We start from the raw sequence: 15,801 nt of genomic DNA, 5'->3' as shown, positions 1-15,801 counted from the left end.
GTGGTGATGTCATGTGAGATGAAGAGCCCAGGGAAGAAAGGGTTGTCCTCCAATGTGCACAGCAATGTGACCTCTCCAGGACAACAGGTAAGTGGGAGGGAAAGAAGGCGTGGAACTCTGGAAAGAGAAGCTCACCATGGGAAGGTCTAGCTCTCAAAGAAGGGAAAAGAGGTCATGAGATGAGAATTAAGATGAAAAAGCCTCCAGGTTTTCAGAAGAGCTGCAAAAGTTCTGTGGAGACTCGAAACCAAAGCAAGAAACCAGGGAAGACAAAAGGAATCAGAGGAGAGCAGGAAGGGCCACACAAGAAATGGGGAGTGGAGACGCTGAGCAACTCAGCAGAAGGAACTAAGGAAACCAGAGGCAATGCTCACAGATCCAGCAAGACACGCCAGGCACTCCAAACACTTCAGCTGAGAAGCTGCACAGCAGGAGCTGACCACGGGGATGACAGAGCAAAGGAAACAGGAGTCCAAGATGCCAGCGAGGCCTGAATTACAGCAGAACATGCTGGAGTTCAGGGTATTCAGGAAGGAAAATAATAAACAGACAGCAAGCACTAGGAGCATACAAAGATGCCCTGAAATTCAAGATGATATGAGTTGAAAACAGGTGGAAAAGAAGTATCTTCTCTATGGCATTTTTCAACATGCCATCTTCTGCTTTGGGAGCTGACATGAGAACCATGCAGCTTAGAGAGACTCCAAACCTTGTAAAATATGAAGACTTTTTTATCTTCCAAAATTATCAAACATCCTTCAGAAAAGAAGCCACATACGTTTGATAAATGATTTTCAGGGAAAAAAAAACCCATGAGAAGTAACTATTAGTATCAAAAACAGAGGACTACCTGAAGATTCATTTATCAAGAAATGTGCAAGAGCTATGTGAAATAATCTTTAAAGTTTTTTATAAATCCTTTAAATTTCATGTGCTTCTGAGGTAATTTTAAAAGTTCTGAACAAATAGGAAAGCATCCCACATTCTGGTCAGGGTGACTTAACATCTGAGGTATAAGTTCTCCCTAAATTAATCTACAAGTAGAAGTTGATTCTATTGTTCACATCCCAAAATGAATAAAGAAGAATATCCAGAAAATTCTAAAGAACAACAAGGGAACTGATCCCCTCATAAGTACCATGAAGCTACAATAATTAAGAAGTATACTTCTAGCTGGGTGCAGTTGCTCACGCCTGTAATCCCAACACTTTGGGAGTCCAAGGAGGGAGGATTACTTAAGCCAGGAGCTTGAGGCCAGCCGAGGCAACTTAGGGAGACCCTGTCTCTACAAAAAATGTAAAAATTAGCTGGGTAGTACATGCCCGTAGTCCCAGGTACTCAGGAGCTGAGGTGGGAGGATCACTTGAGCCCTGGAGGTTGAGACTGCAGGTAGGCATGGTTGCACCACTGCACTCCAACCTGGGGACAGAGCAAGACTCTGTCTAAAAAAGAAAAAAAAAAAAAGGATGCTTCTAATAGATGAGCAGACAGATTGATATAACAAAATAATAAATGAAACTACTGAAACTAGAGAACTATGAGAATGTAAGTAACTCAAGCCAATTAGTGCAGAAAAATTCTTCTGTAAACAGTATTGGGGACAACCAAAAACAAAAATTAAATTAGACGCATACTTCATATCTAACAAATTGCAGATGAATAGAAAATTTTAAAGTTAAAAAAAAATGAAATAAAAAACTAAAACATCCCTAGACAGAAAGGCTGGCTCTTGGGGGTATCTGGTGAACAGTTCCTTACGCTGACATAAACTTTCCCTAGCTGATAACAAGTGGCTCACCATGCCCAGACTATATGAAACACATGGTTTATGCTGAACGCCTGCTTTTCTTCTGTGAGTCTGGAATTGTGGCTCATGTTAGGCAGAGGGTACCTGCAGCACAGGCATGTTGCTGTATTTTTGTGTGAGCCTCACGGGAGGGAAGGAAGCCTGTATATGGATCCCTCCAGACTCCACCAGGGCCACGTCCCCCTATAACCTGGCTGCACATCCTAGCTCTGTCACTGTAATTAATCTTAGCTGTGAGTACAAACAATATGAAAATCCAAAATACCTGTATGATAGAAGCTATCATAAACAAAGCTGAAAGAAAAACAAACTTGAAAAAACTAATTGTAACTCGTATCTCAAAGTGCTTACACATCCTACAAATCATAAGAAAAACATCAATTATCCATTAGACATAAGTATGTGTGCATACATATTTTCAAAAGATGCAGAGGCCCATACCTTGTAGTTAGCGTGTGTAGCTTTCAGGACATCATGCAGTTTGAGGTATGAAGGAAGATGATAGAAACTCCCCAGTGATGAGGATTTACTTGTTGTAACAGGACCCGAGGTATCAGATTGTCTAGAAGCTTTAAAAATATGCACACAAAAGATAAACTTTTAGATCAAAATAACTTGCCAAGTTTTAAAGAGATTACTGGAAATCATGATTTTTTAAAGTATTCTAGTATGAAAATATTCAAATATTTCCTCTGACCTTTTGATTAACTAGAAGTAATAAGAAATTGACTAACAAACATAAGTAGAGCGTAAGTACTTTTTAAATAACAAAATAAGAAGAGCGGTGTGCACAGTTGTTTTGTTGTGGTTGCTTGTTTGCTTTGTGAGAAATCAGTTAGAGAATCATAGGAGCAGCTGATTCAAGGACCACTGGCCAATTCCAGAACCTCTCTGAGCCTAAGATTCCTTAGTGGCCAACAACTTCATGAGCACACCAAGTAATCAAACAGGGATGATGTAAAAATGTTTTAAAGACAGTAAAGGCACAAACATTATCATTAAACCGATACTAAATATTAAAGTGCCAAGCACTATATACAACTATTCTACTTCAATTTGAAGACTTTTGACTTGGAGTCCTTAGTTTATTTAATTCATCAGAAAGATAATAGTCATATACTGATAATTTTACACTTGTAAAGGCTGAGGCTTTTCAACAGGTCAATCTTCCTCCTGTACTACAGTCAATCCTTAGAAAAGAGCATCTTTCAAAAGGCTTTAGGCTGGGTGCAGCGGCTTACACCTGTAATCCCAGCACTTTGGGAGGCCAAGGCAGGTGGATCACTTGAGGTCAGGAGTTCGAGACCAGCCTGGCCAACATGGTGAAACTCCACCTCTACTAAAAATACAAAAATTAGCCGGGTGCAGTAGCATGTGCCTGTAATCCCAGCTACTCAGGAGGCTGAGGCAGGAGAATTGCTTGAACCTGGGAGGCGGAGGTTGCAGTGAGATGGGATCAAACCATTGTACTCCAGCCTGGGTGAAGAAGACTCTGTCTCAAAAAAAACCTTGAATGTGTTGGTCAAGGATACAAAATTTCATTTATAGACAGGAGGAATGAGTTCAAGAGATCTACTGTATAGCATGGTGACTGCAGTTAACAGCAATGTACCATATGCAAGAAAATCACTGAAAGAGTAGATTTTAAGTGTTCTCACCACAAAACAATGATATGTGAGGTGATGCACAGGTTAATTAGCCATTCCACAATGCATATGTATTTCTTCTTTTTTTTTTTTTGAGACGGAGTCTCGCTCTGTCGCCCAGGCTGGAGTGCAGTGGCATGAACTCAGCTCACTGCAACCTCCACCTGCCGGATTCAAGCAATTCTCCTGCCTCAGCCTCTCAAGTAGCTGGGACTACTGGCGCGTGCCACCATGCCCGGCTTTTTTTGGTATTTTTAGTAGAGACGGGATTTCACCATGCTGGCCAGTTTGGTCTTGAACTCCCAACCTCATGATCCGCCCACCTTGGCCTCCCAAAGTGCTGGGATTACAGGCATGAGCCACCACGCCTGGCCAATGTATACACATTTCAAACGTCATGTTGTATATTATAGATATATACAATTTTGTCAATTAAAACTAAATAAATAGGCCGGGTGCAGTGGCTCATGCCTGTATTCCCAGCACTTTGAGAGGCTGAGGTGGGCAGATCATGAGGTCAGGAGATCAAGACCATCCTGGCCAACACGGTGAAACCCCGTCTCCACTAAAAAAAAAATACAAAAAATTAGCCAGGTGTGGTGGTGCGCGCCTGTAGTCCCAGCTACTCAGGAGGCTGAGGCAGGAGAATTGCTTGAACCCAGGAGGCGGAGCTTGCACTGAGCTGAGATCGCGTCACTGCACTCCAGCCTGGGCGACAGAGCGAGACTCTGTCTCAAAAAAATAAATAAAATAAATAAATAAATAAATAGCCTTGATATAAACACTATATACACAAAACAAATGGGAGAACCATCACTGGCCCCTGGGTGCTGAGAGACAGCATGAGACAGACTGTACAGACAGGCGGCCAAGTGGCCCAAATAGCAGAGGCAGCAGAAGTCACTTCATGCTTTGCCAGGCTCCTCTCCTGCCCCTGCCACTGCCCACCGAGAGCAGTATGGATGGGCATTCGATAAACTGCAGTCACACCTAAATCCTAGCCCCTTCTGTTTTTTACCCACTTTTCGTGGGTAAAAAAAGGTCCTCCAAACTTGTGAATGGTTTAAGCTCCTCCAACTCAGATGACTTTATCCCCACTTTATCCCTCCTTTAGCTCTTCCAAATGTAAACATTCCATTTCCAATCAGAATTTTTGACATATCAGAATCAGTTTTTTCACTCACTACATGTATTCCTAAGCATCTACACCACTTCCCTTACTGAAAATCAGGAGGCCTCTCCAGCCATTGCCTGCAGCCAGGGCAGCACAGGAGAGTGAGGCTCCGCGCTAGGGCTGGAAGCCTGGAGGCTGCAGGGGCTGCATGTCAGCAGGTGGCACTTAGAGATGCTTCAGACCAAAAGGTGGTCTGTGTACATCAGTCATTAGTTTCTAATATCTTGAACTGCACCTGGAGAAACTTTCTCTCACTTTACTGATGTGTATTATATTTCTCTAAAACACCAAGTTACTTAAATCCTACGTTTCTACATGACAGATGCTGCACTCATGTCCCTCCCTTCCCCACACTGTTTCCTACCTGCACTGGCCTCACTGCCTTTCTTGGGACTCAATGGTACAGATGCTTGTTCTCCTGGTTCTTTCTCCTTCCCCTTTCGTCGGATGGGACTTAGAGAAGGGGGGTTTGTTAGAGAAGGCAAGGCTGCCTAAAATAGAAAAACAAAAACAAAAAAACAAAAACATGTGATGGAAGTATAACAAAACTGAAAATTAGAATATTTCGTTTTACCATTTATTAAAAAGAGCTAACCCATGTCACTCATTTTGTTCTTGGACCCCGATATGTACAGTTCAGACACTGTACACATTTTATTTACTTTTGCCCACACAATGATACATGGTAGGGACTGGCCCACAACTTCCTAACAGGTGCACAGAGAACGAGTTGAAGATGGAAGGAGCCCTCAGGGAGCCCCCAGGCCCATGCCCTCCTACAGTAAACAACCAGGGCATTCTATGTTGGCCATGACACCATGACATGAAAGGGGTACAAAGCAGCATTTTTTTTCTTTTTTGAGACAGGGTCTCACTCATCACCCAGGATGGGGTGCAATCATAGTTCATTGTAGCCTCAACCTCCTAGGCTCAAAGCAATCCTCCCACCTCAGCCTCCAGAGTAGATGGGACCACAGGCTCATGCCAAGTCACCTAGCTAATTTTTTAATTTCTTGAGGAGACAGGATCTCACACTATGATGCCCAGGCTGGTCTTGAACTCCAAGCTCCAGTGATCCTCCCATCTCAGCCTCCCAAAGTGCTGGAATTACAGGCATAAGCCACCGTGCCTGACCCAAAGCAGCATTTTAAACTCCTGTTTCTAAAAGAGGAAACAGGCTCAGAGATGAAGTAACTTATTCAAGGTCACAGCTGGTTACCAGCAAAGCTAGAAGTTAACAAATCCAGATGTATTCATAAAGCCTCAACTCTCTCCAATACACAACACATGAGAGAATATAGAACGTCGAGACTCCCAATGCTCTAGGAGGCAGCCATCATGGGGCAGAGTGAAGGCAAGATGACTGAGATGTGGAACTGAGGTCCTAGCTCTGCTACTTACTCACTCCCTGATCTTAGAAAAGTGCTTGTTATGGTTTCAATGGCTATAGTCCCCCAAATTTATACACTGAAACTTAATTACCAGGGTGATGGTATTAGGAGGTGGGGCCTTTGGGAGGTGACTGGGTCATGAGGGCAGACCCCTCATGAATGAGATTAGCATCCATATATAAGAGGCCCCAGAGAGCTCCCTCATCCCCTCACCACATGAGGGCAAGGCGAAAGTCCTGGATCTTGGACTTCCCAACCTCCAGAACTGTGAGAAGTAAATTCTGTTGTTGAAGCCACCCAGGCTATGGTATTTTGTTATGGCAACCCATGCTGACTAAGACAGTCACCTTAAACCATAATAGGATGAGTGGCTACAATCGGGTGCATGGACTGGAAGGCATCAGGGAAGAAATGCAGACAGTACATGAGAGGTTAGCCGGGCGCAGTGGCTCACGCCTGTAATCCCAGCACTTTGGGAGGCCGAGGCAGGCGGATCATGAGGTCAGGAGATCGAGACCACCCTGGCTAACATGTTGAAACCCCATCTCTATTAAAAAAAAAAATTAGCCAGGCGTGGGTGCATGGGCCTGTAGTCCCAGCCACTCGGGAGGCTGAGGCAGGAGAATCGCTTGAACCCGGGAGGCAGAGGCTCCGTCTCAATTAAAAAAAAAAAGAAAAAGAGAGAGGCTGCTACACTGAAAATCCTGCTTGGTAGAAGGCACCAGTCACAAGCTCACTGACTCTATGAGCCCATCCACAGTAACGTCCAGAGACGTAGAGTCACAGACAAGAAGGCAGGTTAGTGGCTGCCTACAGCTGGGGACATGGGAGGTTTTGGGTAAAAGGTACAGAGTTCCTTTGTGGGTTCTAAAACTGATTCTGGTGATGGCTGTACAACTCTGTGGGCATACTAAAGAGAATGAATTATATACTTTAAATGGGTGAATTATATGAATTATCTCAAGAATGCTGTTTCCTGGCTGGAAGCGGTAGCTCACGGCTGTAATCCTAGCACTTTGGGAGGCCGAGGCGGGCTAATCACGAGGTCACAGGTTTGAGACCAGCCTGGCCAACATGGTAAAACCCCGTCTCTACTAAAAATACAAAAAGTTAGCTGGGTGTGGTGGCAGGTGCCTGTAATCCCAACTACTCGGGAGGCTGAGGCAGGAGGCTGAGGCAGGAGAATCACTTGAACCTGGGAGGCAGAAGTTGCAGTGAGCTGAGATCATGCCAAACCTCTCCAGCCGGGCGACAGAGTGAGACTCTTGTCTCAAAAAAAAAGAAAAAAAAATCAAAAAATTAGCTGGGCATGGTGGGTACACCTGTAGTCCCAACTACTGAGGAGGCTGAGGTAGAAGGATCACTTGAGCCTGGGAGATATCGAGGCTGCAGTGAGCTATGATCATGACACTGCACTCCAAGCTGGGCAACAGAGTGACACCCTATCTCAAAAAAATTAAATTAAATTTTTAAAAAAATGCTCTTTCCAAAACAAAAGGCTAGTGCAGTAATCCAAATGAGATAGTATATCAATCTGGACCAGAAGTGGCAGAGAACATAAAGTATGCGTATGTACATGTATTATGTGTCCATGTACAGGTGCACGCATATGTGCAGAGGTCCCCAAACTTTTTGGCACCAGGGTCCAGTTCTCTGGAAGACAATTTTTCCACAAACCGGGGTTGCTGGGGGATGGTTTTGGGATGAAACTATTCCACCTCAAATCATCATCAGGCATTAGATTCCCATAAGGAGCATGCAACCTAGATCCCTCAAATGTGCAGTTCACAATAGGGTTCATGCTCTGATATGGTTTGGCTCTGTGTCCCCACCCAAATCTCATGTTGAATTGTAATCTCCGGTGTCGGAGGTGGGGCCTGGTGGGAGGTGATTGGATCATGGGGGTAGTTTCTAATGGTTGAGCACCATCCCCCTAGTGCTCCTTTGTGTAGCAACTCCCCCTACAGGCGCTCTCCTTTCTCCCTCCTCTCTGCCTCTCCCTCTCAATCTTTCTCTCTCTCCCTCTCTCCCTCCTTCTCTCTCTCTTTCCTGCGGGCCATGTGAAGATATGCCTACTTCCCCTTCACCTTCTGCCATGACTGCAAGTTTCCTGAGGCCTTCCCAGAAACAGAAGCCTGTACAGCCCGCAGAATTGTGAGTCAATTAAACCTCTTTTCTTTATATGTCTCAGGTATGTCTTTATAGCAGTGTGAGAATGAACTCATACACGCTCCTATGAGAATCTAATGCCACCACTGGCCTGAGAGGAGATAGAGCTCAGGTGGTAATGCTTGCTCACCTCTTCCTGTGCAGCCCGGTTTTTTTTTTTTTTTTTTGAGACAGAGTCTCGCTCTGTCACCCAGGCTGGAGTGCAATGGCACAGTCTCGGCTCAGTGCAAGCTCCACCTCCCGGGTTCACGCCATTCTCCTGCATCAGCCTCCCAAGTAGCTGGGACTACAGGCACCTGCCACCACACCTGGCTCATTTTTTTTTTTGTATTTTTAGTAGAGACGGGGTTTCACCGTGTGAGCTGGAATGGTCTCAATCTCCTGACCTTGTGATGCACCGGCCTCGGCCTCCCAAAGCTCTGGAATTACAGGCGTGGGCCACCGTGCACAGCCTGCAGTCCGGTTTTTAACAGAGGTTGGGGACCCCTGCGTATGTCCATGTATATGTGCATGCACATGTATGTGAATACAAATGTACACACTTTCTTCTCGCAAAATATTTAGTAGGGGAAACAAAAGACTTGGTGAGTGGAAATGAAGAGTTATGGTGACCTGTTTCTAGCTTGATAAGATAAAAGTGGGGGAAATGGGGCAGGGGCAGATGTGGGGAGGAGGACAGAAAGCTGAGCTCATCACACCGTGTCTGACATATCCACAAATCAGCTATATGTAAGTGTCACGGGGCAGCTGGCTACACTGAACTGCAGCTCCAGAGATAAGTCCTCTGAGGTCCCTCACCTAGACACTGAAGACAGGAGAACAGCCCCGACTCTCAGGCTCCCCTGCCCAATACTGGAGCCACTACCCACATAGGGTTATTTAAATTTAAATTTAATGAAAATTAAACCGAATCGGGGGTTCAGTTCTTCAGTCACACTAGCTGCATTTCAAGGGCTCAACAGTTATATGTGGTTAGTGGCTACTGTCTTGGCTGGCATAGCTATGGAGCACTGCCCTGGTTATAGAAAATTCTGCCACTCTCTAGAACATCACTGGCCCAGAGACTACAAAGAGAGAAGACGGCCTAGGACACAGCCTAGAAAGCATGTGCTGGTGGGCAGGAAGGACTGAACCCAGTGACTGGGGAGTGGCAAGTGGGTCAGGGAACACCCAGGAGGCCCTCTGAAAGCCAAATGAAGAGGACACTCAAGATGGGGGTAGCGGCCTGCAGGGTACAAAGAGGGAAAGGCAGGGAGAACCAGAGCAGTGCCCAGAGATGTAAAGACATGATCTGGGCGGGAAACGCTGCTGTGGAGTGTGGCAACAGAAACCACCAGCAGGGGTTAAGGAAGGATGGCTGAAGTAGTACACAGAGTCCAGGCCAAGAGAGCCAAAGAAACCTTGCAAACAACGTCCACCTCAGAGCAGTGGGAAGCTCTGTGGGCTGAGGCTGGGACTCTCCAGAGATGTTTGCAGAGAAGGGAGAAGACTGATGGCAGCTAAAGGAGAATGGGAAGTTAGTGGGGAGATTTTTACAGGTAGAAGACAAGACAAAGAGAGAGTAATCAGATATAAACAGTAAGTGAACTGGTCTATCTTAGGCCGGGCATGGTGGCTCACGTCCGTAATCCCAACACTTTGGGAGGCCGAGGCGGGTAGATCACTTGAGGTCAGGAGTTTGAGACCAACCTGACCAACATGGTGAAACCCGTCTCTACTAAAAATACAAAAAAATTAGCTGGGCGTGGTGGTGCATGCCTGTAATCCCAGCTACTCGAGAGGCTGAGGCAGAAGAATCGTTTGAACCCAGGAGGCAGAAGTTGCAGTGAGCTGAGATCGCACCATTGCACTCCAGCCCAGGCAACAAGAGTGAAACTCTGTCTCAAAAAAAAAAAAAAAAAAAAAAAAAAGTATGTGATCTGGTCTATCTCAAATCCATTGTACAAATAGTTAACATTTGTTTTGAAGTTGATTTTATTGCTTCACAGAAAAGCAAAACTGTCCCTGAGATTGGCAGAACACTCTACAACCATGGAAATGCTCTATAACTATGCTAGCCAGGACAGTAGCCATTAACCAAGATTTAAGGAGACAGCAATGAGGTACTTGGCCAGGAACATCAATTCTGAGCTTTCTTGGCTAATGCTGGAAACCTAAAACTAAAGCTAGGTATTTCCCTCTTAGGGATAACAGTGATTGATGATACTAGAAGAGCTATAAAACACATGGTCACATTTTTTTCTTCTTTTGGAAAGAGTCTGACTCTGTCATCCAGGCTGGAGTGCAGCGGCACAATCAAGACTCACTGCAAACTCCGCCTCCCAGGTTCAAGCAATTCTCTTGCCTCAGCCTCTCAAGTAGCTGGGATTACAGGCACGTGTCACCACGCCCATCTAATTTTTTTTTTGAGACGGAGTCTCGCTCTGTCACCCAGGGTGGAGTGCAGTGGCGTGATCTCAGCTCACTGCAAGCTCCGCCTCCCGGATTCACGCCATTCTCCTACCTCAGCCTCCCAAGCAGCTGGGACTACAGGCGCCCGCCACCACGCCCAGCTAATTTTTTTGTATTTTTAGTAGAGACGGGGTTTCACCATGTTAGCCAGGATGGTCTTGATCTCCTGACCTCGTGATCCACCCGCCTCGGCCTCCCAAAGTGCTGGGATTACAGGCTTGAGCCACCGCGCCCAGCCCAACCCATCTAATTTTTGTATTTTTAGTAGAGATGGGGTTTCCTGATGTTGGCCAGGCTGGTCTCGAACTCTTGGCCTCAAGTGATCCACCCGCCTCAGTCTCCCAAAGTGCTGGAATAACAGGCATGAGCCACTGCACCCATCCACATGGTCACATTTTGATGTTAAATTTAGTGTCATAATCTGAGCAATTTTGTTCATTTAAAGCAAAAAGAGAATAAAGAAGGGACAGGTTACTAAACAAAGGTAGTCTGGAAACCCACAGTCATTAAGGCTGTATGAATCCAGCACCCAAGTGGGACATTACCTTTATTGCGGGTCCAGGAGCCACGTCATCCAGGACGTGGGCACAAATGTTAATCACCTTCAGCAGGTGGGAGAAGAGCTGTTCCACCATGGGCACCAGGGCCCGGTCCCCCAGGGCTGGCCAGACCTCCTCTTGCTTGGTGGCTGCTGGGTTGGCTTCTTCTTCAGAGGCCCATGAACTTCTCAGAGATTTGGGAGCACTGGCTGTGATACGGGCATAGACATTACCTCTCCATCCCAATAGCATGGGAAAGACAAACTGCTTGGGGAACTGAAGTCATTTAAGACCCTATGTTGAGAGTTGGCCAGACATCTGTGCCTGATATTCAACTGATAAGCCAAACTCAAACTGAAACTGACGTTTCCCCCACAAATCTGTGTTCCCAATTTCCATGACTGTCACCACCACACACCTGCCCAGGATGTGAAGTCAGCCCGGGTTTCTTTGTCTTCACAACCGAAGTTCATCTGGTGAACCAGGCCTGGCAATTCTGCCTCCTTCATTCTCTTACAATCAGTGTCTTCCCTACAGTCCCAAAGCCATTATCTTGCCTTAGCATCAACATTAATCTCCTGAGTCTCCCTACCTTCTCCTCCAGCCCACATTCAAGTTGGCTGAATGATCTTATTAAAATACTCATCTTTTAGTCCCTTTCACGAAACTCTCCTACAGCCCCCTGAAGCAAACAGCACAGGTCCCAATTCTTTCATGGAGATTGGCAACTTCTCCCAAAATCAATTTCAATGGACTCCGTCTTCCTTGCTGGCCACATCCTCCATTATCATCGCCAAAGTGCTACACTCTCTCCGTGTTGTGCCCTTTCCTACCAGCCCATAAATCTGCCCAAGGAGAGTGATCAGGGCCACTCTGTGTGACCACTGCACTTTTGTTTACATTTATCCTCCTCTAATCTAAAACCAACTTGAGAATGAAGTCCATACATTATACTTTCTTATCATCCCAGTGCCCAAGGGAGTACTGGCATATGGAGCCCACTAAAATGAAATTCAAAATGAGTTTACTTGTAGTTAACTGAGGGGCTATATTGGGAAGAGGCTACTTTAAAATACTCAGCACAGAACAGCTGCCAACTACACGTGTTTATGCATATAGGTAACATCTGAAATTTGACTAAAGGGACAAGCCATCACTGGCAATGACCTTATAGTATTTTCCCCTCATATGCTCACCACCCCCATTCCCCCTAAGGAAATCAAAATCCAAGTCCCGGAGTCCCTGTTTCAACTCAGCACCAGTACCTGCAAGCAAGTTTCCGGCCAAAATCAAAGCATCTTGATGGGCTGAGAGATCCAATGGGAACCAAGCTGACGAGAGCAGGGTCAGAATCATTGTGGCCATCCCAACGGTACAGCTCTTCCTAGACTCATCTGAGGCACTCAGTGGAGGCACTCTGGAAGCAGACATTTACAAAGTCAAATTATAGACAATTTTCAAGCAAGCAACAGTCTTCCTTTCTCTTGCAATTCCAAGAGGAAGGCATGTCACAATACATTTTATACCAGCTCAGAAATTGTTTTATTTTTAATCAACTAACATCTTTCCTATAAATCAAAGATCCATAAAAATCATTTGAGAAATGAAATCAGGTAGTAGATCTGAATAAAAGTATTGGGGCCTAAGTGTCCAGTGAAGGAATGCTTCCACTAGGGCATATGACAATGGTTCTGCTGAACTGGAGATGAGACAGCTACCCAGACATTTGGGCATCTTAATGCCATTGAGTAAACAGGCACAAAATAAAAGAGAATTGGCTAGGGTGAGCTCTTTATTACTATGGAAAAATAGCGTACTTGATACACAATGGGGCAGGTCTGACATGGTTAGTTTTCCTGATATTATTATGTTGGTTCCCCAATGGTTTCCTTTAATACCCCACATCTTGTAGTAAAAGTTACTGAAAGACAAATTGCAACCTCAAATAAGCAGGACTACCCAGGGCTCAATCCCCCAGAAAAGACAGTATAAGTCAAACTACCAAGATGCTGAAAAGACAGTATAAGTCAAACTACCAAGGTGCTGAATGAGGATTAAGAGAACATACAATGGGTATGGAGAATAGAACTCATAAATATCAACCCCTTGTGAACAGATGCAGAAACGAGGATTATGGTGTCTACCCATATTTTCTTTTTTATCATTTAAATCTATCTATATTTTAAATTGTAAAAAGTATTAGAACTGTATGTTTACTTGAACAAATTTTTAACTTCCTTTAAATTAATACATTTTACACCAATGCCAAAGTTGCCCAGAAGTGAAGTCTAGTGCCAGACCTATGACTAGAAACCATAGCTGCTCAGTCTGTATGTGAGGAAGGCGGGAAAGCAATCATTCTACAGCAGATAATGTAATCCACTTCAAGCAAATGTCAGTTGGTCATTTGCTGACACACACAAGAAATCTGCAGGTTTACTTCTCAAATGTGATGTGAGTCACCAAAATCATTCTCAGTAATTGATACACAAAATGAAAGCCTATTCCTGAATGCTGGAGAAGACTTGAAATTATTTCCCAGATGCTAGTAGGGCCACCTACTGGAAGAAAATCATTTTGAAATAAAAGCTGTTAATGTAATAACAGTAGTTCCTAAATCATCACCATTTCGTATGCTAGGTCACATTTAAGTGAAAAAAGGTTCCTAAACTTCTAATTCACAGCAAATAATTCTGGAAAGAATCAAGCTAATGAGAAGAGTCTTTTGCCAGCATATGAGAATTCCCTTAAATGCACTTGAAGATCACACCCTGAAATTCCCAAAAATGCCTAAGAACATTTGGCATTCATTTCCCACAGCTCCTGTCACTAGTCTCACACAACTAATATAGCAGAAACAAGTATTCCATCAGATATTTTTCCAAAAAGCGAAACTGATAAAAGACTTAAAAAGAAAGAAAAAGGGCATCCTAATAACTATGTTTATATCATACTGTTGTAGACAACTATTAATATATACTGAGGAAAATACATACCCACAGTGCCAACCTAAACTCCAAATGCAAACTGGGAAGGCAGTGGAAAGAAGACACAAAGCTTCACAGCATCCAAACTGAGAAGAAAGAAACAATAAAATCACACCCAAACACCACAAAGGTTTATTGAATTATATCTCTTTTTACCCTTTATAAAAAGTACAAACAATGAGAAGAAAACTGAGATCTGTGTATGATAACCACAGGATATCTGTCCCACCATGGTACAACTTCTTACTTTAGACAACTCAAACACATGTTATCAGAAAGGCAATTATATCCCAATGAAGACAGGCTCCTGTGCTGCCCACACACTGGAATGCTCTCCCACCCTTCCACCTCTCAACTGCCCCTGCACATCCTTAGGAGCTGAGCTCCAGCTCATCACATCATCTCCCTGACCAGCCTGCAGAAACCGTAAGGGCAGGAATCCTGTTTTTACATCCCAAGCCTACAACAGTGCCTGACACATGTCGGCCACAATAAAAATAAATAAGCAAAGTTTACGATATTTTGAACAAATCAAGGGAAGACCATACTGCAGACAGCCCAAACAATATTTAGTGTTCTATAACATGCAAGTATTTCTTTTGTCAAATAAAATAAAAAGGTCTGGCTGGGTGCAGTGGCTCACGCCTGTAATCCCAGCACTTTGGGAGGCCGAGGTGGGTGGATCACAAGGTCAGGAGTTCGAGACCAGCCTGATCAACCTGGTGAAACCCTACCTCTACTAAAAATACAAAAATTAGCCAGGTGTGGTGCTGCGTGCCTGTAATTCCAGCCACTCAGGAGGCTGGGACCAGAGAATCATTTGAACCCAGGAAGCAGAGGCTGCAGTGAGCCAAGATCACGCCACTGCATTCCAACCTGGGCAACACAGTGAGATTCCATCTCAAAAAATAAAAATAAAAAGGTTTAACCTGGTCACCAGCAAATTAACATTACTTTTGTATATTATTTTTTCTGATAACAAAAGTTATACTTGCTCATTTTAGAAAATTTGAGAATATCTGAAAAATATAAAGAAGAAAAAAATGATCCACAATCCCAAAATTTATCTTGGTGATTATCTGCCAATGTGAGAAATGTATATATGGAAATATTATTTTTCTTAACTGAAATCCGACTATACCCCCTACCAGGTTTGTATTCTGCCTTTTTTCACTCAATATTACAATCCAGATTATACATCTCCATATTGTTAAAAATTCTCCAAAGCATCACACTATATACTAGCATATGTACATAATTTAATTATTCTTGGATTCTTGGATATTATGGTTCTTTTCTAACGTCAGTAACATAAATTATTATTATAAAAATGTAAGACCAGGCATGGTGGCTCACGCCTGTAATCCCAGCACTTTGGGTGGCCGAGGCGGGCAGATCGCCTGAGGTTGGGAGTTTGAGACCACCCTGACCAACATGGAGAAACCCTGTCTCTACTAAAAATACAAAATTAGCCGGGCATGGTGGCGCATGCCTGTAATCCCAGCTACTCGGGAGACTGAGGCAGGAGAATTGCCTGAACCCGGGAGGTGGAGGTTGTGGTGAGCTGAGATCATGCCACTGCACTCCAGCCTGGGCAACAAGAGCAAAACTCTATCTCAAAAAAAAAATTTTTTAAA

The 15,801-nt window shown here is 44.3% G+C and overlaps 1 protein-coding gene across 2 annotated transcripts in view; it reads right to left on the bottom strand.

Annotated features, from left to right (window-relative positions):
• HTT (huntingtin) overlaps window positions 1–15,801 on the bottom strand; it is a 165,542-nt gene that overhangs the window by 80,344 nt on the left and 69,397 nt on the right. For both annotated transcript variants that reach the window (XM_054486641.2, XM_063664445.1), the window contains 5 exons: window positions 14,174–14,250; window positions 12,443–12,594; window positions 11,184–11,386; window positions 4,992–5,118; window positions 2,249–2,376 (listed from right to left, as the gene is read on the bottom strand). In XM_054486641.2, coding sequence (XP_054342616.1) covers window positions 2,249–2,376; window positions 4,992–5,118; window positions 11,184–11,386; window positions 12,443–12,594; window positions 14,174–14,250 — 687 coding nt within the window. The remainder of the gene's footprint in view (window positions 1–2,248; window positions 2,377–4,991; window positions 5,119–11,183; window positions 11,387–12,442; window positions 12,595–14,173; window positions 14,251–15,801) is intronic.

This window comes from Pongo pygmaeus, chromosome 3, assembly GCF_028885625.2.
Source record: "Pongo pygmaeus isolate AG05252 chromosome 3, NHGRI_mPonPyg2-v2.0_pri, whole genome shotgun sequence".
NCBI lineage: Eukaryota > Metazoa > Chordata > Mammalia > Primates > Hominidae > Pongo > Pongo pygmaeus.
This window is presented reverse-complemented; position numbering and strand designations above follow the sequence as displayed.